Here is a 22,731-nt window from a genome sequence, read left to right as displayed (position 1 = left end):
TTTGGATGTCGAGACATTCGTAAGCGCGTGGCCATTAGCCCCATTCGTAAGTCGAAAAATTCGGTAGTCGAGTTGTTCGTAAGTCGAGGTACCACTGTACTTGTACATGCTCTTGTTTGCTCTCTGCTGCTGTCCAAAAACCAAAAAAACTTTCAATATATGCACTGGAGTAGCAATTATTTGTCAATATTTTTAGAAATGCTCACATGCCAGAATGGAATGTTTTGAGATGTGAAGGTTATTACACATAAAGTCACTTCAATTTCCAAAAAAAAAAAAAAAAGCTTAAATGAATCTATTTCCACTGCAGGTGGGACAGCATCCAGGCAGAAAGGATTTCTGGGGTGTATTCGTTCTTTGCAGCTAAATGGAGGAGCACTTGACTTGGAAGAGAGAGCAAAAGTAACCCCAGGTGTAAAACCAGGTTGCCCCGGACATTGTAGCAGCTACGGTAACTTATGTCACAATGGAGGAAAATGCAAAGAGAAATACAATGGATTCTCTTGCGACTGCACTTTCTCTGCTTACACTGGGCCATTCTGTAAGAAAGGCAAGCATGAATTGTAAATTTATTTTCTATAAAATATCAAACTCAAAATGTTACTACCCAAGTTTTATGATTTTTTTTGCATTTTTTAAACTTCTTAAATTGCTACATTACTAATGTATGGCTTTATTTATATGTTTTTAATATAAGGGTTGGTTAACCTTCTATTGCCCAAGGGTTGCACTGATATACAACTACCACTCCAAGGTGGTGGGCATGGTCAATGTATACCCTCATTTTTAGGTAAAGGTAAAGGACCCCTGGATGGTTAAGTCTAGACAAAGGCGACTATGGAGTTGTGGCGCTCATCTCTTTTCAGGCCGAGGGAGCCAGCTTTTGACCACAGACAGCTTTCCGGGTCATGTGGCCAGCATGACTAAACCACTTATGGTGCAATGGGACATCATGCCAGAAACCAGAGCGCATGGAAACACCATTTACTTTCCCACTGCAGCGGTACCTATTGATCTACTTGCACTGGTGTGCTTTTGGACTGCTAGGTTGGAAGAAGCTGGGACAAAGCAACGGAAGCTAACCTTATCGCGGAGATTCGAACCACCAACCTTCCAATCAGCAAGCCCAAGAGGCCCAGTGGTTTAGACCATAGCGCCACCTGCTCCCTACACCCTCATGTCACTACAGGGACAAATTTATTTCTAAATGCCTTTTCTTTGCATGTTTTATCTGCATTTTGGAACTCAATTTACAGTGGTTACATCTGCCTCCAATTAGATTTAAAGTTGGCCAGGATTCATATGAATATTGTGAACCACTTTGTTTAAGTTTGAAGATATCAGCATTTGATCTGATCATTTAAACTTTCATGTTATCAATGTCCTTCAGTAGAAATCTAGCAATGAAATTGAAATGGGAATGCACAAACTTTTGCACTCATTACGAGAACAAGTTGCGCATTTGTAGGCTCCTCTTTACAAATATTGTGCCAAAAACAAGGGCAGGGGATGGGTGCCTGAGGGCACAAAACATCAGGAGCAAGCTGATAGGGCTGGTTCTACTCTTCCCTCAGTGTAGAGCCAACACATGGAAAGAAATGATTTAGCTTGGGTTTTGTTTTTTGTTTTTGAGAAAGGCAATTAGAAACATGAATTTGCTACTTTGGGAAATAAAATTGGGTGCAGTGTTCATTTGGCTTGACTTGCCAAAGCACTCAGAAAGTTGCATTTATGGGTGGTGCGCCAAAAGCCGTATTCACAGCTACCTTGTCACTACTTGACGGAGCTGGAAATTGGCAGGGGGAGGGAATTGGCATGCAACTACTGTATGCTGAGTGGCTGCTAAGAATAGGCCCTGACAATCATAGCTAATGTTTCAAATTACCGCGCAGAACAATTGCTATTCTAATTTTTTTCTTTCTCTAGGAAATGTAATTAATGTTGTGTTTTATTGTTTTCCTTTTAAAAAGGAATGACAACCTTCGTTTATTTCAGGATTATACTAACAAAACACACAATTCGTCCATTGTTTCAGAGATCTCTGCATATTTCGGAGCGGGCTCTTCAGTTGTGTACAACTTTCAGGAATCTTACAGCTTAGCTAAGAACTCCAGTTCTCACGCTGCGTCTTTCCATCCGGATATGACGCTGAACAGAGAATCAATCACTTTTGCCTTTCGAACGACGCGGACCCCAAGCTTACTTCTTTATGTAAGCTCCTTCTATAAAGATTACCTCTCGGTTATTCTTGCCAAAAATGGTGAGTACGTCATTATGTATGATTTGGCAAAGTTAACATTACCATGACACTTAGATTTTTAAAAAGTTTTAAAGTAGCATGCTTCCTCTCCATCCATTTCCTGTCTGCATATTCTTTGTTTCTTCTTCCATTCATATCTGCAGTTGCGTAGGAAGACCTGCATGTTAATGATAACCCAATGGCTGAACAGATGTTTCTGGGAGCCAGTGGCATGTGGTCAGTGGGCTAGGGAGACTTGGCTAGTCCCCTAAATGTTCCTGGTAAATTAGAGTTCAGAACTTCAGCCCAGCTTAGGGAGGGAGGTGCGATGCTCCAAAAGGGTCCCAGAGCCTTTCCATCACCTTCCCAAAGCCCACAGGCTTTGGGTAGGGGGCAGGAGGGCTCAAGCATCCTGTCAGAGGCCTGGTGCCTCCTCCCGAAAGCTGGGAAGCTTCTGCCCGGCTTAGGGGTGGAGGCACGATGCTCAAACATGCACAACATGACCCTTCCAAGCTGGCACCTATGGCTTTAACTGTTCCCCTATGAAAAAGTTCAGTGCACGCCACTGCTGGATGCTAATCCATGCACCCTGATACCATCCAGGGCACATTTCCAAGTTATCATTCTGGGTTCTTTCCAAGGCTTTCGGAAAGGAGATTCTGCGATCTTCTGCACGCAAAGCATACTCTCTGCCATGCAACTGAGGCCCTTCTTGTATTTTGAGTTATGTTTGTAATAGGTATTACATTTATCATCCACCTTTCTTCCAATAAGCTCTAGATGGTGCACATGGTATTTCCCCTCCCCATTTTATTCTCACAGCAAACCTGTGAAGTACAAATAGGCTGAGAGACAGTGATTGGCCCAAAAATATCCAGTGAGCTTCATCACAGAGTGGGTTTTGATACTGGGTGTCCCAGCTCATAGTCTGACACACTACCCACTACATAACACTACTAGCCTTTCCTATGGACAGAGCAAAGCAGTGGTTGACAGAGTGTGGCCTTATTATTTTCCCTGTAGACTGCCTTATTGAGAGAGCAGGACAGTCCATGTTTTTAAAAACTATGCTGCAGCTCTGGGCTTTTACACTGTGTTTTGGATTGTATTCATATTCATGAACACTCAGGATAATTTTGGGTTGTATCCACCTAACATAATCAGAGTTTAAATGAATAAAACCAAGTTAGTTATGTCCATTTATTTCAATAGGCCTGCTCTAATTAGAACACATGACAGAGTTAAACAAGATGGGTAATTTCCATATTTCCTATCTTCTCTGTCTTCTTGTTATTTCAAATATTCCTTGGGTAAGTAAATACAATATTCTACCACAATCATTTTTCAAATGCATTTATGTAAAGTATTTTGTATACAAACCAGTCATGAACATTAAAAACTAGGTGTTTTGTATATACCAGTCATGAAGCTAAAATATCATTTCCCCAATTCCTTCAGGAAGTTTACAGATCAGGTACAAGCTGGATAGCCATCAAGCCCCTGACATCTTCAGCATCAATTTCAAAAGCATGGCCGATGGGCAGCTTCACCGTGTGAAGATTAACAGAGAGGAAGAAAAGCTATTTGTGGAGGTAATGCAAAAAAAAGAAAGGAAAGGAAAATAAAGATTGTCATCAAAGAGGACTAGCCCCAAAGGAAAGTAAAATAAATAAATACAATATAGCATGTGTGTGTGTTGAGTGGTTATGTCGAGTGCCTCAGGAAGTAAAGCAAAACATAGCAGACTCTTGCTGGGCAGAGAGAACCTTGGCAAAGTGATGTCTTTTACCATTTAAAAAAAGGTCAAAGTCTCATTCACAGAGTACTGGCACAGAAATAACAAAATCCTGATTCATGTCATCTTTCCAACTAATGACTATAGCAGGCTAAGATTGATAATTTATGAAGAACAGCAGGAAGCACAGAAGAACTGCAAGGTTTTTTACCCCTTTCAAACACTGCAATTTTAAAGGCTTAATGAAAAAAGGGAAGAACTTTTCTGGGCGGTGGTGTTTTTTGTGGCTTTTCTCTTCTTTTACCTAATAATGTTTCCCGAACATCTAACCGAAACAAAAAGTAAAAAAAATTCATTCCAGTAGCACCTTAGAGACCAACTAAGTTTGTCATTGGTATGAGCTTTCGTGTGCATGCACACTTCTTCAGATACACTGAAACAGAAGTCACCAGACCCTTATGTATGGTCAGAGGGTGGGGAGCGGTATTACTCAGAAGGGTGGTGGGAATAGGTGATTGGCTGATAGGAGTGGTAAACCTGTTGACGACTGTTAATGATGGTTAACGACTGCAATTGATCTTGCAGGAAAAAGCAAGGTGTGAGATGGCTGAAGAAAACTTTATCATGTATAATGAGATAAGAATCCAATGTCCTTATTCAGACCAGGTCTCTCCATGGTTTTAAGCTTCGTAATGAGTTGCAATTCAGCAACTTCTCTTTCCTCGTCTTCTAACCGAGGCACCCAATTCTCCTGTAATTAAAAATGGAGGCACATTTATATATTCTGCTTATATTCTGCCCTTTATCAATCCCATTGATCACCCTGTCTGGCTACATCTTCACATAATATAAAAGCTGTACAGTGGTACCTCGGTTTATGAACACAATTGGTTCCGGAAGTCTGTTCATAAACTGAAGCGTTCATAAACTGAAGCGAACTTTCCCATTGAAAGTAATGGAAAGTGAATTAATCCGTTCCAGATGGGTCCGTGGCGTTCATAAACCGAAAATTCGTAAACCGAGGTGTTCATAAACCGAGGTTCCACTGTACAGTATTTTCTTTATATATAAAACCTAAGCTGATAAAATACAGCTCACCTGACCTCCAGTTGCATTGTTGCTACTTGACAGAAGTTAGAGGAGTGAGGCTGACATGGTTCAAACATACTGGCAGAGCCAATCCAAACTCCCTGTTGCTTTACATCTTCCCCTCTGCATCCCAGTTAAAAAAAGGGGGAAATGTCCCTGGCGTGATACAATATTGCTGTGAAGAACAGCTCATTTTATACAGTGGTACCTCGGGTTACAAACGCTTCTGGTTAAGAACACTTCAGGTTACGGGCTCTGCTAATCCGGAAGTAGCTGCTCCTGGTTGCGAACTTTGCCCCAGGATGCGAACAGAAATCACGCGCCAGAGGTGTGCACGCAGCGGGAGGCCCCATTAGCGAAAGCGCACCTCAGGATAAGAACCGTTTCAGCTTAAGAACGGACCTCCAGAACGAATTCAGTTCGTAACCAGAGGTACCACTGTACTGTCTTTTATTTTCAAAGGGCATGGATGTTCATGGGGAGGAGTGTGCACACTTCGTTCAACAAGGGGGGTGGGAATCATTTAGAAAACCATGATAGCAACTTTCAGTTGATTAATCAATTATATTAATTGTTTAGAAATCTTTGACTAAACGGCATCCTAGTGTTAATTAGGTAACAGGATTCAATCCTTTACATCCTTTAAAATTTTGTGTTTGTGTTGTTGTTGTTTTTCTGGAGGGAAGTGTTTTGTTGTGTGGGTGTACTTCCTTGCATCATCATTTTTCTTCAGGGAAATTGGGTGGTATCTTAGGCCAAATACATGGCTTGACATCTCAATCTCTGATCGAACTTTTGCCTTGCACTCAAGTCTTCTTTTGTGACTATCCCACAGTCGCCATGTTGTGATTAGACATAACTGATGGTAGGCATTTTGTGGCAAGACGTGCAAGAGTTTACCAAATTTTCACATTTGCCCATGGACCCCCAAATGCTACTAGTAAATTCATATTTATTGTGTGTGAGAAAGAAGCTTTGACTTCTCCCAAATACAGTGGAAACTCGGGTTGCGATCATGATCTGTGTGGGAGGCACATTCGCAACCTGCAGCCCCTCGTCTGTGCAAGCAAGGGGATGCAATTCAACGCTTCTGCGCATACGCAAAGCGCAATTTAGTGCTTCTGCACATGCGTGAGTGCCAAAAACCCAGAAGTAACCTGTTCGGGTTTTGCTAGGTTTGTGCGGTGCGCAACCCGAAAAGACGCAACCTGAAGCGTCTGTAACCCGAGGTATGACTGTACTGCTTAAAATTTCCAGTCTCAGTTAGACCAGAGATTGGGTTGAGCAGGAAGAATGTGTGTTTGTGAAGCAGCCTATTGTGTGAAATAGGCTTTTCACTTTTCTTTTTTAGAGCTGTCGTTAGTATACATTTTATGAAATCTATTGTAAAAGAAAATATAAATCAGTTCTGTCTGTTTTTTTCAAAATGTATTATGACCCAAGACTTCTAGTTACTTCTGTGGAATATGCACTTCTACGGGGGTTAATGAAAAAGTTACTTGGAAAATGTATTTATTCCTACCTCATTACACAGTTTCTAAGAGGACTGGAAGATTAGCTTGCATAAATCACATCTGAATGTGGTTGCATTGAACAGAACCTATTGTAGAAATGTCGCAATCAAAAAATATATTGGGCTAAGAGCTTGTGGAGCACAGATATGTGCTGTCATCAGCGGTTGAAGGCAAGCAATTTATATAATAACACAGGGACTTTCATAGCACCCGAGTTAATTATTTCGCATTTAAAAGTTCATTTTTAGATAAGTAAGAGCTTTTATGTTTGGTAGGTAAGACATTTTCATCCTTTCATGAGGCTCGCCAATTATACTGTACTTACAGGTGAATAAATAAGAACTACCCAAATGGATATGAAAAGAGCTGTTTATAAGTTGCTATTGCTTTAACAATATCTTGGCCATAATAACACAGTTTTCAAAAACAAAAACAAAAAAATTCAAAGAGAGGTCTACACAAAGTGGTTTACCTGTTGCCTGTGTTTTAATAACTTTCATATTGCTATAGTGTCTTTCTCTTAAGTTTATTGTATCATTGATAATTATTTCTTTTTCTCCTTTTTATCATTTCAACTGCCCTACATCCAACTACTTTTTGCATCTCACTGAATAATATTGAAGGTTAATAACAATGAAAGGATGAAATTCTTTCTTTCTTCGGATACACAATTCAATGCAATCAAATCGCTCACACTTGGCAAGATCCTAGGTAAGTCTCTCTCTCTCTCTCTCCCTCTCCCTCTCCCCTCTCCCCTCTCCCCTCTCCCCTCTCCCCTCTCCCCTCTCCCCTCTCCCCTCTCCCCTCTCCCCTCTCCCCTCTCCCACACACACACACTGATGCTAATCTTTTTGAGAAACATTTCTTTTCCGCATTTGATTAGGCAGAGAGTGACAATCAAGGTGGAAGCTTCATTCTTGTCAAAGTGCATACATGTAATCGCTGGTAAGTGCTCCTAGAAAGATGTGCACGTGGATTCCATTAAAAATAATTTCACACTTATCTTTTCCATTTTTGCAATCAGGCATAATGAAACATGGCACTCTCCGTGCAGTCTAACAAAGGAGAGGCTAAATCACACTCACAGGCAAAAGAAAATGAGTTAGTTGCTCAACCTGCAAAATGACATTCCTTTTGAATGATGCACCTTTCCGAATCATATCACCAAAGTTCTGTTTTCGAATGTATTATTCTATGGAAGGAGATCAAGTGATGCAACTTGTGGTATAGGAAGGCCTCACAGAACACACAGAACACATCAGTGTGCTATTTTATTTCAGGAGGAAGGATCAGGACTCCTCAGGGGGTAGTGGTTTGAGAGTTGGATTTAGGTGGAAGAGGCTCGGGTTTTATAGAGCGTAAACATGGTAAAATATTATAGAATAGCTTGTCGTCAATATTTGCCTGTACATGAATGAAGCTTGTAACTTTGTAATCTTTGCTATAGCTTTCGAAGCTCTTCTGCGAAACAAGAAAACCATTCAGTGGTTCGAAACGTCAGCCTGTAAAAATGCCCAGTGGTACAAAACTGCTCTGGACTGGATAGCTTGGCTATACAGGAAATAGCTTTGTAATGAATCTTTCAGAAAAGAATTGATGGGATTACAAAGGTAGAATGTTGATTATGTGATGCAGTACATTTAAAGTGAGTTTTCTTAAAACAATCCCACACTTTCCTTGTGACTCCAAAAGACTGGGGTGTGTGTGCATGGAGTCATATCCAGCTCAGGACACAACGGCATTGGGACAGAGTGCAGGAAGTGCTTTATAAACCAAACTTTCACTCCCACCAGGTTAGTTCCCAGTTTGCCTGTCCCTTGTCACACTGTGGAAATAGCTTATTGTGCAAGGGCTGAGTGGGAATTTCCCCCCATCAACTGCCTTGAGGGCAGGGTTGACCATTTTTGCTAGAGAGATGCCAATGGATGGGAGAGGGAATCCAGTAACAACGGACAATTCTATGCAGGCAAATAAGTTACAAGCACACACTAGTGGTTAAAGGCACTAGTGGCGAGTGCAGATTCCCCATACCTAGGCATAGCTGCCAAGTTATCCCCTTTTTTAAGGGATTTTCCATTATGCTGAATAGGCTTCCTCGCGAGAAAAGGGAAAACTTGGCAGCTATGTTCCTAGGTACTCTGAATTGAACGAGCCTCTTTTAGCAACGTATGAGGTGTGGTGAGATGGGGCAGAATCAGTCAGCAGATCACTGCTAACTCAGAGATTGTAGTGTTTGTGCAATTAATAGGCACAGCTTAGACATCAGTTCTGCATCCTATATGGCAGGCATTGGCTTGTCCACGGGAGGTGAATTGACAAGGTTTTGTGGTAATCTATCAGTTTCATTGTTCTCAGAGATAGATAAGGCTCATTGTTATTTTGAGCAGGAGCTCTGAAAGTTGCTTCTGCGTTACGCAGATTTCCTGTACAGTTTGAGTAACCACTGCCTACCTCCTTGTTATAATAAGCATTATGTTGTGACCCTCGTTGTACCAGCCACAAGTCCACTTACCTTAATTGGTCAAGAAGCATGGTGGCCTGGTCATGACCCCATGTCAGCGATCCGGAGGCCAGCTGGGGACAACTGCAGGGCTGTCTGCAGATTGGCCAATGGCAGGCTGGCCTGGGTAGGGGATTCCCTAGGAGGCAGAACCAACCAGCCAATGAGCATCACTTGGGTCCGCCCCGGGAGAATAAATTGAGGCTGGCCCAGCACTCCTCCTCGATTTTCCTTCAGACCCCTCAGAGCAGTTGTCACAACTTTGTAAAGTTAGGCATTGGGTAAGCCTTAGTCTTGCCTCTGCCTACCCCTCCTTGGTTAATGGTACTCTGCTAAAGGGATCCGTGAAGAGTTGCTTCTGTCCAATGCCCAGATGGGGAAAGGCCATAGAACTCTTCCCTCGGAGGGGTAACTCTATTTGACGTAGGTCCCCCCACCCCATGGTGTGGTTTACCCTTAGATACACTCCCAGCAGATGGGCTGGAGTTAAATAAATGGCTTCACCTAATGGCTATGCCAAAACTTCACATCCGTAACCAATAAAGTTGTGGCCTATTTGTGTCACTGGGCCTTGGTACACAAGTGTCTTTCCTCTTTATTCTGGTTGTGGGTGCAAATGCTAGGCATTGATAAACAGTACATCTGTAATTTCTCTGAAATACTCTTCCATCTGGATAACTGTGTAGCACACCTTGTTGACCTTTCAGGGCTAGAAATCAACAATGCTCTATGTCTGAAAGTTGCACCATTTTCTTGTGTTAAATTTGAGTGAGAAGTTATGCTTAGTATAATTTAATTGGAACTCTGCAGAAACGGCACCTCTTGTGATCCAAATATGAAGTTATTAAAAGCTGGTCTCATGCTTGTAGAAATAAGAAAGGGAAAGAGAACCTTTCATGGAAGATTTTCTTTTCTAATATGAATCACATTTTCTGTCTGGAAACCAATGCGTGGAGCCATAGAAAACATGCATGCAGTTTACATTTTTTGTAACCACATTAATTTACAGCCAATTAACATTTTCATCCTCAGTGGCAAAAATTAATATAGCGCCACTACTAGATGGATGTCACCTTCTCCAAGCAATGTGCATAGAAATTTCAGGAAGACTGAAAAGGGCAGGCAACCAAAATGAGGTTGTATTCAGGCAATACTTTATTCTGTTTTCCTGGCATTTCCTTACCCAATAATTTCTACATTTTATGTGATCTTTCACATGACTTAAAAGGCAGTTCAGGAAATACATCGGAATCTAGTGGAAGCTTAGCACTCATTTCCATGTTAATTGCTTCCAGGAAAAAAATGTTTTTGCAACAACATTAAGCCAGAAAACCTTGGATGTTTTGTGGTGTGATTTCCCCAGCATTTTCATGGATTGTGCCATGTGATGACATTCGGGACAGTATTCCACCATACAGTTCCTTTCTGCTGTTTTGATTGGTGAATCATGGGGAAACAGAATCACAGATGGGCACAAAGGGTGCTGACCTGTCCAGTGATGTCCATTGTTGTTCATTGTTGTTCTATACATTCCCCCACTGATGTGAGTGAAACTTAGCATAACATGGTGGTGTAATGCTGGAAAAGCCACAGTTCCATCGTGGAGTGTAAAAGAAACATTAGAAACTGGGAGAGAAGCACTAGTATTATAACCAAGGAAAACAAACAGTAATCTCCATGTCTGAATGTAAAAGTATGCTTTATAGAAATTTCTAAAATCCAGTCCATGAATCCAGAGGAAAGCAATCTAACAGAAGTTTCATAATTATGCTATTTTGTTTAGAGGTCTGTTACGTGCTCTGAATGTTCTACCCGTTTTCTCTTTGATTCTGAGGATAAATGGGTGAGACAAAAATGGAAATAGGTTCAGTATTAAAGTATGTAAGTGAGGTAATTGTGTCTTCATTTTCTGAACAATCTCAAAATACAAGAGAGCAAAAGACAGTTCACAGAACAAGGATACGTTCAGAAACAAGTACACTTACAAACAAAATTTGATATTTCTCCAACATCTTATTTTTTATGCAACATTTAAAAAATGCATACTTGACATGTCCAAATGGCCTGTTTATTGAGCATCCATCCCAATTTGTTTGCAGAGAGATGCGATAGCATTGGCTATTTAATGAGCACTCTGACAGATTCACTTTCCTGTGTTCTTCCTCGTCAAAAGCCTTCTTTTGGGGAAGCACCTTTGTTCTGAATGGCTCTGATGGTTAGCATAACATTTGGGTAGAAAGATGCAGGAAAAGGCAGCCTTAAGATACTCAGGCGTCAAGTCAATTAGAGCATTAAAAGCATGCGCCACCACCTTCCATTGTGCCCAGAAACAGGCTGCCCCCAAGCAAAGCTACATAAGGATTGGTCCCTGTAGCCTGCTGAAGTTAACAATCAAGCAGTTTCATTGTGAAGTTTCTGAACAGCTCCATTGCAGTTAGTCATACGTTACGCTGGACCAGGAGATCTCGAGAGCTGGCTGTCCTTGGTCAAGCATAACCAGGGATTACCAGTGAGACAGTCTCCTTAGGTGATGGATACATAGGGTTGCCACCCATCCTGTATAATACGGAATCATTTCAGTGTGAAATGCTTTGTCCTGTACTGATTCAATACATGACACATTATTTCTGCTCCCCCTGCCCCGCGCCACTCTCTAGGCTAAGTTACGGGTCTTCTCCAAATGCATGTGTGTGAAAGGGTAGGAGAAAGCCGTTTCCCTTCCCAGGGAAACGAAGATGCGGGCTGGTCACGAGCTCACCCTGTGGGGGGGCGTGGCTAGCCACCGCATCATAGGGAGTCCCTGGCAGTGTCACTCTTAGGCAACCAATCTGGTCAACCAAGGGGCGTGGCTTGCTCTATTTAAACAGCCCGCAGCTGGGGACTCACACTTTTTTCCTGGGGTGACCCTGGGGGAGATCCTAGTTGATGTGCATCAGCAGGGCTCTCCCTACTGGTTGTTAACCCTTCTGAGACTTCCTGCAGGCAGGCAGGAGTCAGATATAGTCGGTTCGGTTCCAATGCCTAAGCCAATACCACTCACATTCTGTAACCAATAAAGTTGTGGCTTTTTTATCTCATTAACCTAAAATACTGGTGTCAAGTGTCTTTATTCCAACAAAGGGGGAGGGTTCGGGACCTTGCCACACAAAGGTCACGTATTTAAGCTCTGGTTAGCAAAGCACAGAGAGATTTACAAATTCATGTGTATGTGTGTGCGCATGTGATGAATTTCAGAGAAGCCCCCCTGATAAGCTGCAATAAATTGTAATGGATTGCTTTGAAGTCATTTCAGCATCAGGTGGGGGGGAAATGCCCCACTACCCCGTCCTGTCCTGTATTTTGTCAGAACAAAGGTGGCAACTATAATGCTGAGGGACAGAGAACAGACAGAACTTTGTGTCAAGTGACCTGCCATGGAGCCCCAAAGCTAGCCAACCAGTATTGACATAAGGATCAAAGCCAGTCTGGCCATCTTTGTTAGGATTTCCCATTCCACCTTTAGTTGCAGGCATGGGATTACTATGTGTCACATGTCTGTTTACATTCCAGCACAGTTTGCTGGCGTAAGCGGAACTTCCGCTGTGTTGCTTTTGCTTCTGACTCTCTCTCCGAGGAGACGGCAAGGAGAGACGACATGTTTCTTTGTCTTGATTTATGTTTAAGAAATCCATAGTTAATATTAAGAATATCCGTAGTATTTACAAGCCCCAGCCTCATCTGTTGTGCAGTTCCACTGCTAAGTATAGTGTGCCCAAGTCTGGAAGGCTTGGGTCACTGATTTATGTCAGAGCCAGAGGTCCATGGATCTTTGCAGCAGCATGGCTGGAAGGAGACAATCCAGCTGGAGGCTAGCCAGCTGGCCTTTCGACCCCAGAAGCCGACAATCTTTTCTATAAGGAATGGAGAAAGGCACCATATTGTCCTTCTCTTCAGGGAGCAAACTATATTGGGCCCACTGGGATCCATTTGACTGCAGCTTCCAATAGGATTGGGCTCTGTAAATGTTAAATATACCAATAATATAATACAGACTTAAGTGAGAGCTTCATTGTAGCAAACTCTTTAGGCACAAACATTTGAGACCATAAATGAAATGCCATGATCGGTATAGTGATTTCCAGCTAATTAACGAAGAAACTACATCATCTATGCTGCGCCTGTGAACTAATTAAAGGAAGTAGTATTGTAACTTGACATCATCCATGTGGTAGAATCTTTGACTGGTGTTCTGAAGTGTACCATTTGTTTTTGGAAGTAGCTCACATGTCTGCAATATTATGCAAGGTGTTTTTTTGTTTTGTTTTTAGAATCATGCAATGACTGTGTGATAAAGACATTAGGCTGACATTTTGCCATAACCTAATCTTCACTTGGCTTGTTAAAACTGAGCTCTGCATGCCATTATCTTCAGATAGGGACAAATTAGCATACAGGTGTTTACTAAAATAATAGCAGTGATTACCATCACCAGAAAGGCTTAGGTTCAAAAATATTCTGTAAGATTTGCAAGACGTGATGTAGTGATAGGTTTACACAATGTGAAATAGATCTGACTTCACAGAATAGATGTTTCTCATTATCTTGCAAGGAAATGTGTCTTCAGACAGGCTTGTCTCTCATGTTATGAATATTATACGCCTCATATTTTGTGAATTAGAGTAAATTTATCCACGTGACTTCCTTACAGTTCAAAATAAAACAGAGCTGAAATTTCTCAGATGATGTTTTGAGAAAAATTCTGAGATGGCCACCTTGCAGACCTTTCTCAGCCTGTTCCCCAAAATTTTTGTGGCATGGCAATATGGAGGACACAAAATGGTGACTAGGCTGCCACACTGTTACTGTTGCCATTTTCAGCAACGGGAGGGGAAAGCGATAGCCTTAGGAATAAAAGAATGAGTTGTGCAACTGCCATTGTGACTAGTAACCCCTCACCCAAGAAACTTTTGAAGTCCTCCTCCCTCTAGTCCCCAATTTTTCTGTACAAAAACGGGACAGAGAACTTCGAAAGTCCATTTGTGCAAAACTGTGGTTCAAACTGGAGATAAAGTAACTTGAATTAAATTACCCCCCCCCCCAAAAAACCCACATAATTTCTTAGGTAAGTAAAGCATGATATGGGTAGGGAATACATGTGACACACACACACAAAACATATAGAGTTTAAGCAATACTAGTAAAATATTTGTCGTATGTGAAACACTCTCTCAAGACATCAGAATTTGACTGAGTTGCTGTTGATAGCTTATAATTAGAATGATGTATGATGCTGGTTTACATATTCATGATTAGGATTATTTTCCATTAATGTTTGAAGTTTATGGAGAATGAATATAAATATATGCAATAATTAAAATATTTGAATTGAGTTTCACAGTTTGGGCTTTGAATGTGCTATAGCTAATTAAAAAAAATATTTATTGGCAGACTAGTAACTGCCATTCATATTCTCTCTCTCTCTCTCTCTCTTTCTTTCTCACACACGCACTCACGCACACATATATAATGAATATATTCTCATTAAAAGCAGTCCAAAAATGGGGAGATGGCAAATTTGCATATGTTGCCAATGTGCGTAGAGGCCCAGAGGAATACAGGTTAATTATTCAATTATTCTTCTGTCTCTTTGTTTTGTACATTTGCACTATGATTAATTTCCTTCTGTTTCTTTTGATTAGCAGAGAATAGTGATGTAGACCCGGACACCATGAAGGCAAACTCTCAGGGGTTTGTTGGATGTCTCTCTTCAGTACAATTCAACCATATCGCTCCCCTGAAGGCTGCGCTGCACCATTCCAGCTCGGCTCCAGTCACTGTGAAAGGACATTTCACCCAGTCCAACTGCGGCACTTCAGCAGGAGCTGACTCGGCATCAAGTGAAACAACTCATTCATTTGCAGGTAGCCAGCATATGGCTCTCATTTGTTCTACACCCTGAAACAGAATGCAACACAAAGGTTCAGAGTTTCAGCCTTCAGTATTAGGTTGCCTAGCAGTAAACCTAAAGGATAGGGTCCAAAGGTACTGGGTTCTTTTCCTCCCACCCTCTCAACCCATGTCTTTTCCTCTAAATGTTTGTTTTTATTTTTTTGTATGTGTGGTTTAATTATACACAGTGAATTAAAAGCAGCAGCAGCAACAACCCCCCAAACACCCTTGTTCTTAGCAGCCTTGCATATATACTATTGTGTACCTGTTTTGTATAGCTGTATGTTGTTACATACAGTATGTTGGCTGTAGCTGTGTACACGGATATATTGAAAACTCTCCTCTCTCTGTTTTGCCTCTGTCATTTTCCCTTTTTGTTTCTGCTACAGATCATTCGGGACCAATAGATGAGGGAGAACCTTTAGCTAATGCAATAAGGAGTGACTCTGCAATTATTGGAGGTAATAGGGACCATAACAGGCCAGCTGGTGCCATTTTTAAATACCTTTGGTTCTTTCAGTAATAATGTACAGTGGTACCTCAGTTTACAAACACAATTGGTTCCGGAATTGTACTTAACCTGAAGCGTACTTAACCTGAAGCGAACTTTCCCGTTGAAAGTAATGGAAAGTGGATTAATCTGTTCCAGACGGGTCAGCGGAGTACTCAACCTGAAGCGTACTTAACCCAAGGTATGAGTGTAATTGGTTCTGGAAGTCCGTACTTAACCTGAAGCGTACTTAACCTGAAGTGAACTTTCCCATTGAAAGTAATGGAAAGTGGGTTAATCGGTTCCAGACAGGTCTGCGGAGTACTTAAACTGAAAATACTCAAACTGAGGCGTACTTAAACCGAGATATGACTGTAAAGTCTGTTCTGACTATCGGTCGAATAAAGTATATTGATTGATTGATTGACTGTAAAGTGAACAGGCAGCCAAACCAACTGCAACCCCAACCAGGTTTTAGGAACTATTTTTAAAGAAAACCTATGACACAAGAAATTTCTTCTCCTGGTGCAGTTAATAAGTTCTTCATGGTTTCCACCACAGCACCTTTTGTGTGTGTCACTGAAGGGCATTCACAAGTCTGAAAACACACAAATGAACATGCTCCAGGAAGTCATTCTTGGTTATACAGTAGCTCCGAGAGCATGGTTGTTATGTGTTTCCAGTGCCCTTCAAATTTCACAGAGCAGTTTGGGTCAACTTGTGGTGGAAGTGTGGATTTCATCTTCGCTATTGGTTGGAAAAGTTTAAGTAAGTGTTATGTCCTCTGCAGCATCCTTTGTCATTTCTGTAGCAAAGTGTATGAAGTGTTCAAAAGAAAGTTTTCTACCCCCGAAGTCAAGAACCTGTTCCATATTGCCATTTCCTCACAATGTGGGGATACTGTCAACTACAGATGATGGGGGTGTTAGCCCAAGACTTGTTTTTTCTCTCAACCACAACTAGAAACCATAAACCGGATATGTCAACCATTGAGTACAGTAGGTGCCTGTCACAGGGTTTTTTGTCAGCAGGGTGCCTATCACTTAATTGAGATGAGGAAAACGTATAGAAGTACTAGGGTAATTGGCCCACCTAGAAAAATGTGTAATCCTCTTGTTCCCCTCACTTTCTATCTTTTTAGAGAGTCACTGGACAAATATTGAATACATTATAAATGGTTTAATCCTGACAATTTGAAAAGCATGATCCAAAAACCATTTAAGTCTGTGTACAGTTAATTTCAGTCGATGCATCCACTCTGACTCCTGGCTGTTAGTCAGAATAGAGTTTAGTTCAGGCATGGCCAAACTTGGCCCTCCAGCTGTTTTGGGACTACAATTCCCATAATCCTTGACCACTGCTCCTGTTAGCTAGGGATGATGGTATTTTTAGTCCCAAAACAGTTAGAGGGCCAAGTTTGGCCATGGCTGGTTTAGTTGGACTGCTAGGATATAAGATACCCCCCCCCATTTACATCCATGACACCTTTCCTATTTGACTTACAGAATTCCACTGGGAGCTTTTTTGACCCCTTCACACCCCTCTTATTACATTGAGAGTAGCCCTTTTCAAACGTTCAGTGGATGTGTGCATAACAATATGAGAGAGAGAGAGAGAGAGAGAGAGAGAGAGAGAGAGAGAGAGAGAGAGAGTCTCTCTCTCTCTCTCTCTCTCTCTCTGTGTGTGTGTGTGTGTGTGTGTCCCTCCATTAGTTCACTGGGTGTCTGCAATGACCGCTTACTTACCGGGTCTGGTGGTGGGTGAGGTTTGCAGCCCGGCACACAGCCCCACTGTCCTCTTGAAGCCACACTGCTGCTGGCTGTTGCTCTTCCCCCTTGGTTGCCGCGGTGCTTGCTGGGGTTTCTCACCAAACCCAAAATTCAAATTTGACCTATCTGCAGTGGCTTGGGGGCAAGGCAAGAGGAGTGGACAGTGTTGGAGCAGGCTTCACTCCAGTCAGTTCCAAAAGTAGGAAAGGGAGCCATAGCTGACGCCGGATGAAGTCACAATTGCCATTCCATTAGTTCACTGAATGTCCGCAAAGGATTTTACAAACCCAAAGGAAACTGGAATTCTTTGATGTTAGATTATCTAACCATGCCAAATAAAATAAAATGAAAATACTTCACTTTAATTAGATGGTTAATGTTATGTACTAAGACTGGATCCTAGAACAATAGACAAGTAGGATCCTAGAATACAACAACTGATTGGCTTGCAGGAGAAGACCAATCAGGCTCCAGGACGGAAGCAGAACCAGCCTATTAGGCTGGTAGGACCGTAGAATGCAACAACTGATTGGCCTGCAAGAAAAGACCAATCAGGCTCCAGGAGGGAAGCAGAATCAGCCAATCAGACAGGACTCGTTGTGTAAATAATGTATATAAAAGCCTGAGGTTTGGGGGGCATTTCATTCACTGTTTTTCAAGCTGCAATAAAGAGCATGAAGTCACTACAGGACTCTGAGTATATTTCAGTTAATAAAGTGGCAAATATTAGGACAGGCTAAAAGATGAGCATGACCCTGCAGTTGAGATACAGGACTGGAAATCACAAAATCTGGTCAAAATTCATTCTTTGGAACCTCTAGGAAACTGACTATTTTTATCTGTTCAGAAAGAAGGAAGAAAAGTCAAGAATGCCTGAACAATATGTGTTTGGGGACTCAGAGTTCTCAAGAGGATTTCAGTTTCTATGACTAGTGTACGAGCAAGTATATATCTGTAAGCTTCAGTGATTATTTTTAAGGAGTTATTCTATGAGACTCAGAGTTTTCTGATGGCATTATTTTCCCCTGGGAACAGGGGTGAAGAAAAAGCATTATTCCCCCCTACAAATGGTTTCTCTGCAATATAATTCAACCATCCAATTTCCATTAATTTTTTTTTTTAGGACAGAGAAGAAAGCATAGAAAACAACTGTTATCTTTGATAACCTCTGGTTAACTTATGAATAGCGGGTTTGTTTGTTTGTTGGTAAGGTCATTGGAAACTACACTGATAAGTGACAGACTTGAGGAATTTAGAGGAATGAAAAACTACCAATTCCCATTGAGAGCTTGAGCATTTAGGATTGGAAAAGGTGAAAAGGATATTTTGCTAAAACAAGGATATGTGCTCACCTATGCAGCTTCTGCAGCTGAAATGATGGCATCCTTTAATCGTTAGGTACCTCATTAAGGACTTATTATCTACATTAATCATTGCCTTAAAGCAAGTTGAACTCTAGATGATAAAAGACTCATGTCTTCTGCTTAAATGTTAGGCCAGTCATTGCTGTTTTACATGGCTGAATTTGAAATATTTTCACATATTAACAAAGAAGGCTGCAGGAACATAGGAAAAAGGCTTACTTTTCCTGTGTTCCTGCCAAGAATTTGCTTGGTTTTGGAGTGTCCACAAGCCAGACATAAAGGCAACAGTTCCTCCCTCATTTGGGGGTTTTCCAATTCCTTGATCAGTTTGGTTAGATCTGTTTGTTTGTTCTTGCTCTACCTTTTGCAACACTCTGATCTTCTTTTAGAGATTGGGCAACCAAAATTATACATAATATTATTGGTCTTGCCATAGATTTATACCTAGGCAGCATGATGGTGGCTGTTTCATTTTCCATTCTTTTTCTAATCAACCCTAACATGGATTTTGCCTTCCTAACACCATTGCACACTGAGCTGATATTTCCATTGAGCTGCCTATCATGACCAAACCTCTCTTTCTTGAAGAGTTAGGATTTCATTATCTTCTTATTCTTCATCCCCAATGTGCATCACATTATACTTTACTTGCTTTAAAAGCTTGCTTGCAATTTTGGCAAATTTGTCTAAACGATTTGGGTGAGAGTCTATTGGAACTTTGCATAGACTGTTTGAGTTTTCAAATAATAATGATTTGCTCGCCCAACTGACTGCAGATCATTTATTCATGTTAAATAGCACATGTCTCAATACAAATCCCTGTGGGGTACTCATTGTGTAAAGGATGCCCTGGCATCTAATTTATCCAGGTGCTTAACTTTCCTTTAACTTTTCTCAAATCTTTGTAGCTTGGAGGACTATGATGCTTTGCCACTACAGTTCTTTTTGCTCCTACCTGTGGTTAGCTCCCCACCACCAATCACCAATCCCTGTTGAAGTAAACTAGAATATAAGAGCCTGCCCTTCAAAAATAGGCTGTGTCACATTCTCCCACAGTTATTTCAGTCCAGCCTACTGCCTCATTTGCTGCTATTAACTGTACACATCAGTTACATCACTGATGCTGTGAAAATGTTAGAACTACTAACATTGGAGGGGGGGGGGAAACACCTAAATGCCATTTCATCTCCTGAAATATTAAATGAACTGATAATAGTAATTAAGGTGTAAAAAAAACCAAAAAAAAAACCCCCCTGACGGAACATTTATAATTATGTTCTCATTGTTCTTTCTTTTTGAACGTTACACCTTATAAATTATGTTCTTGACATTCTGTGGAACATTTTGTGCAGGCTAGGACTGCACATACCTACACCAATTTTAAACTGTGGCCAATAGTAAAGTGTGCATAAATATACCTAAACTGATGTTGTTCCTGATTAGAGTAAATTTATAGCCTAGTAAGCAGATGCATATCTGGTTTCAAGGTGCTTTTCTGTTGTCCTGACTTAATGCAGAGATTACCCAAATATTCTGTCAAAGATTTGCCAAATTAATCGGTAATTGGTTTGGTTTCTTTCATCTCTTGTTGATTTCAAGATGACAGTGTAACTTGCAGGGTATGAGTTGGCCATCTCAAATATCACATCACAAGCAGGATTTCTGTATTGCCTCACACCAACCCCAAACAGTCTAAGAGGTGTGTGGACCCTTCATCAGTAATTTATTAATATATTTCTAACAGTAAACTAAGAGGATTAGAGAAACAAAAAGAAGCTTCTGATATTTAAATTAGTTCACATAGTGTGCTGCTAGTCATCAAATATAGAAAATAGATACATAGTGCACACAAACATGAATGGGGTCTTAGAAATATACCAGTGTTTCATATGGAAGTCATCTCCCACTGTCATTTCCAGCAGCCTGGTGACTCAAATGGAAGAAAAACACAGTTTAGAAGAGGAATGGTGTACCTGTGGCCATCTAGATGATGGAAATCTGGAGTCCAGGTTCCCCATCCCTGGCTTACAGAGAGTCTGCAACATATATTAAAACACATTGTCCCAAATAACGATGGCTGAACTGCCAATCATTGGGCAACTGTAAACATATATTGCTTTATTTCTCATTCTAAACAATATCAGTTGTAACATTTAGATGAGATTAGACTCCTGAAATATGTGTTCTATGCTTGTGCAGCTGATTGGCTAAAAATCAATTATGTATAGCTCTCCCAGCTTTTGCTTCCCTGTACAGTCTTCCAGGTTCCATAACCTAGCAGGATTTGGGAGGGAGGAAGGACGACAAACCAGGACAGACTTCTTCGGTAGCTGAAATGCAGGAATTAAGCTACACTAAGTCAACATCACCTGTACCACACTTATAAAATTAAACCCAATAACAGGAAGCCATATCAATTTATAGTAAGGTCTGTTATAATAGTGCCTTCACTATCTAACTGTGAATGATTTGTTGATTCTCAACAGCAAAATATTATCCCTAGTCATCTTTTGTTTTGGGACAGCTGGCATAAGATTCCTGGTTCAGACCCCACTGAGATCACTTGGGCAAGTTCTTTCTTCAGCTTAAGTGACCTCACAGGTTTGCAGTGGGGATAAGAACACTTCATGCACTAAGGAGGGCTGCAGAAATTAAAAGTCCTTATTTTTATTACTGATGTAAAATGACTTCTCACTTTGTTCTTTCCTTTCTTCCCCAGGTGTGATAGCCGTCGTGATATTCATCCTGCTTTGCATTGCTGCCATAGCTGTACGGATTTATAAAAAGAAGAGTGTATATAAAAAAAAGGAGGTGAAAGGGTCAGAAAAGGAGGACAGTGCTGAGACTGCCCTGAAAAGTGAACTCAGCATGCAAAACACAGTCAACGAAAGTCAAAAGGAGTACTTCTTCTGATTCACATTTATGACATAGTTTATTAATAATTTCAATGATGTGACTTTCTTGCTAAGCCAGGGGCTCTCAACGGACAAAAATAAAAATTAAAACGCTGTTGCACTCGAAGGACAAGCAAAATGGCTCTGAAACCTATCAAACTGCATATGTTCAGTCTTGTTGATTGCTATGGGAGGCCTCTTTAAATGACATGCATTCCTTAGCTATTATAACGTAAATGCATTTTATGTAACAGTGAATTAGATATTGTAAGCAATTTCATTGTTGGTAGTTTTCGGCTGTTCTGCTGTGACTTTCTAGAGCGGAAGTTTTAATGTGCATTCTGAACATGGGTTTTGAATGGGGGAAATCGTAACGCAATTGTGTTTCTTCCTCCCCTCCTTTCCACTTACCGGTATCCCCTACCCCAGCTCTTCAGGAATGCTGTTCAAGTTAACTGTAATGTTTTCCTTTAACCCTTTGGGTTACAATCCAAAGCAGAGTTCAGCACACAATCCAAAGCAGAGTTCAGCACACTTAATGAGACCATTGAATTAATATTGTCTTAGAGTGCCTACATCTGCATTGGATTCTGACCTAAATATAATACTTACTTTCCAGTAATAAGCTCAAATTACTGATATTGAATATGTTGTTTCCAATCATGGTTGATCAGTTCCAGTGTTTGTAGTTTAAGATGCACACACACACAAAACACAACCCCATGCTGTCTTCTGCATCATTTTTGCCCCCAAGTCAATGTGTATTACTCAATTTTTGGGGGGGGGGGCAGTGGGCACATGCAACATTTTGATAAAATGCCATGGGTGCCAGTCACAAAATGGCTGCTGTGAATGGTTTAGCATGTCTCAAAATGGATCTTTAAGGTGCTACTGAAGGAATTTTTTTATTTTACTTCAAAATGGAGAGTGTGACATAATGGCTACCACAACCCAAGGAGAAGTAAAAAAAGGCAGGACCACAAAATGGCGTGTTCATGTTTTCCTCCCATCAGCCGCCCCATCTGTGGTGCAGAAAGGCAACTACATTAGCTGCCTCTGCACGCCCAATATAATGGAGAAGTTATTTGCACATCTTCTCTGTTCAGAGCAGATGTCAGGATGGAGATCCAATGAAATGGGGGAATATTTAAGGGGGTGTATTCAAGGAGGAGAAGGATGAACCAGTGCAAGCAGGAACTGAGCATCAAG

The 22,731-nt window shown here is 41.1% G+C and overlaps 1 protein-coding gene across 3 annotated transcripts in view; it reads left to right on the top strand.

The window, feature by feature from the left end:
• The window catches only part of CNTNAP4 (contactin associated protein family member 4), a 250,473-nt gene extending 228,779 nt beyond the window's left edge, over positions 1–21,694 (top strand). Inside the window, exons 18-24 of one of the 3 annotated variants that reach the window (XM_088652650.1) lie at positions 311–550; positions 2,036–2,260; positions 3,698–3,831; positions 7,201–7,288; positions 14,759–14,977; positions 15,395–15,466; positions 21,348–21,694. In XM_088652650.1, coding sequence (XP_088508776.1) covers positions 311–550; positions 2,036–2,260; positions 3,698–3,831; positions 7,201–7,288; positions 14,759–14,977; positions 15,395–15,466; positions 21,348–21,541 — 1,172 coding nt within the window. In that variant the 3' untranslated portion in view covers positions 21,542–21,694. Of the gene's footprint in view, positions 1–310; positions 551–2,035; positions 2,261–3,697; positions 3,832–7,200; positions 7,289–14,755; positions 14,978–15,394; positions 15,467–21,347 lie in introns of all 3 variants that reach the window. The other 2 variants (XM_060280113.2, XM_088652651.1) reach the window with 2 other exon arrangements.
• The last annotated feature ends 1,037 nt before the right edge of the window (positions 21,695–22,731 follow it).

The sequence above is a fragment of the Zootoca vivipara genome, chromosome 10, assembly GCF_965207765.1.
Source record: "Zootoca vivipara chromosome 10, rZooViv2.hap1.1, whole genome shotgun sequence".
Taxonomy (NCBI): domain Eukaryota; kingdom Metazoa; phylum Chordata; class Lepidosauria; order Squamata; family Lacertidae; genus Zootoca; species Zootoca vivipara.
The sequence above is the reverse complement of the archived record's forward strand: the minus strand, read 5'-3'. Positions and strand labels throughout refer to the sequence as shown.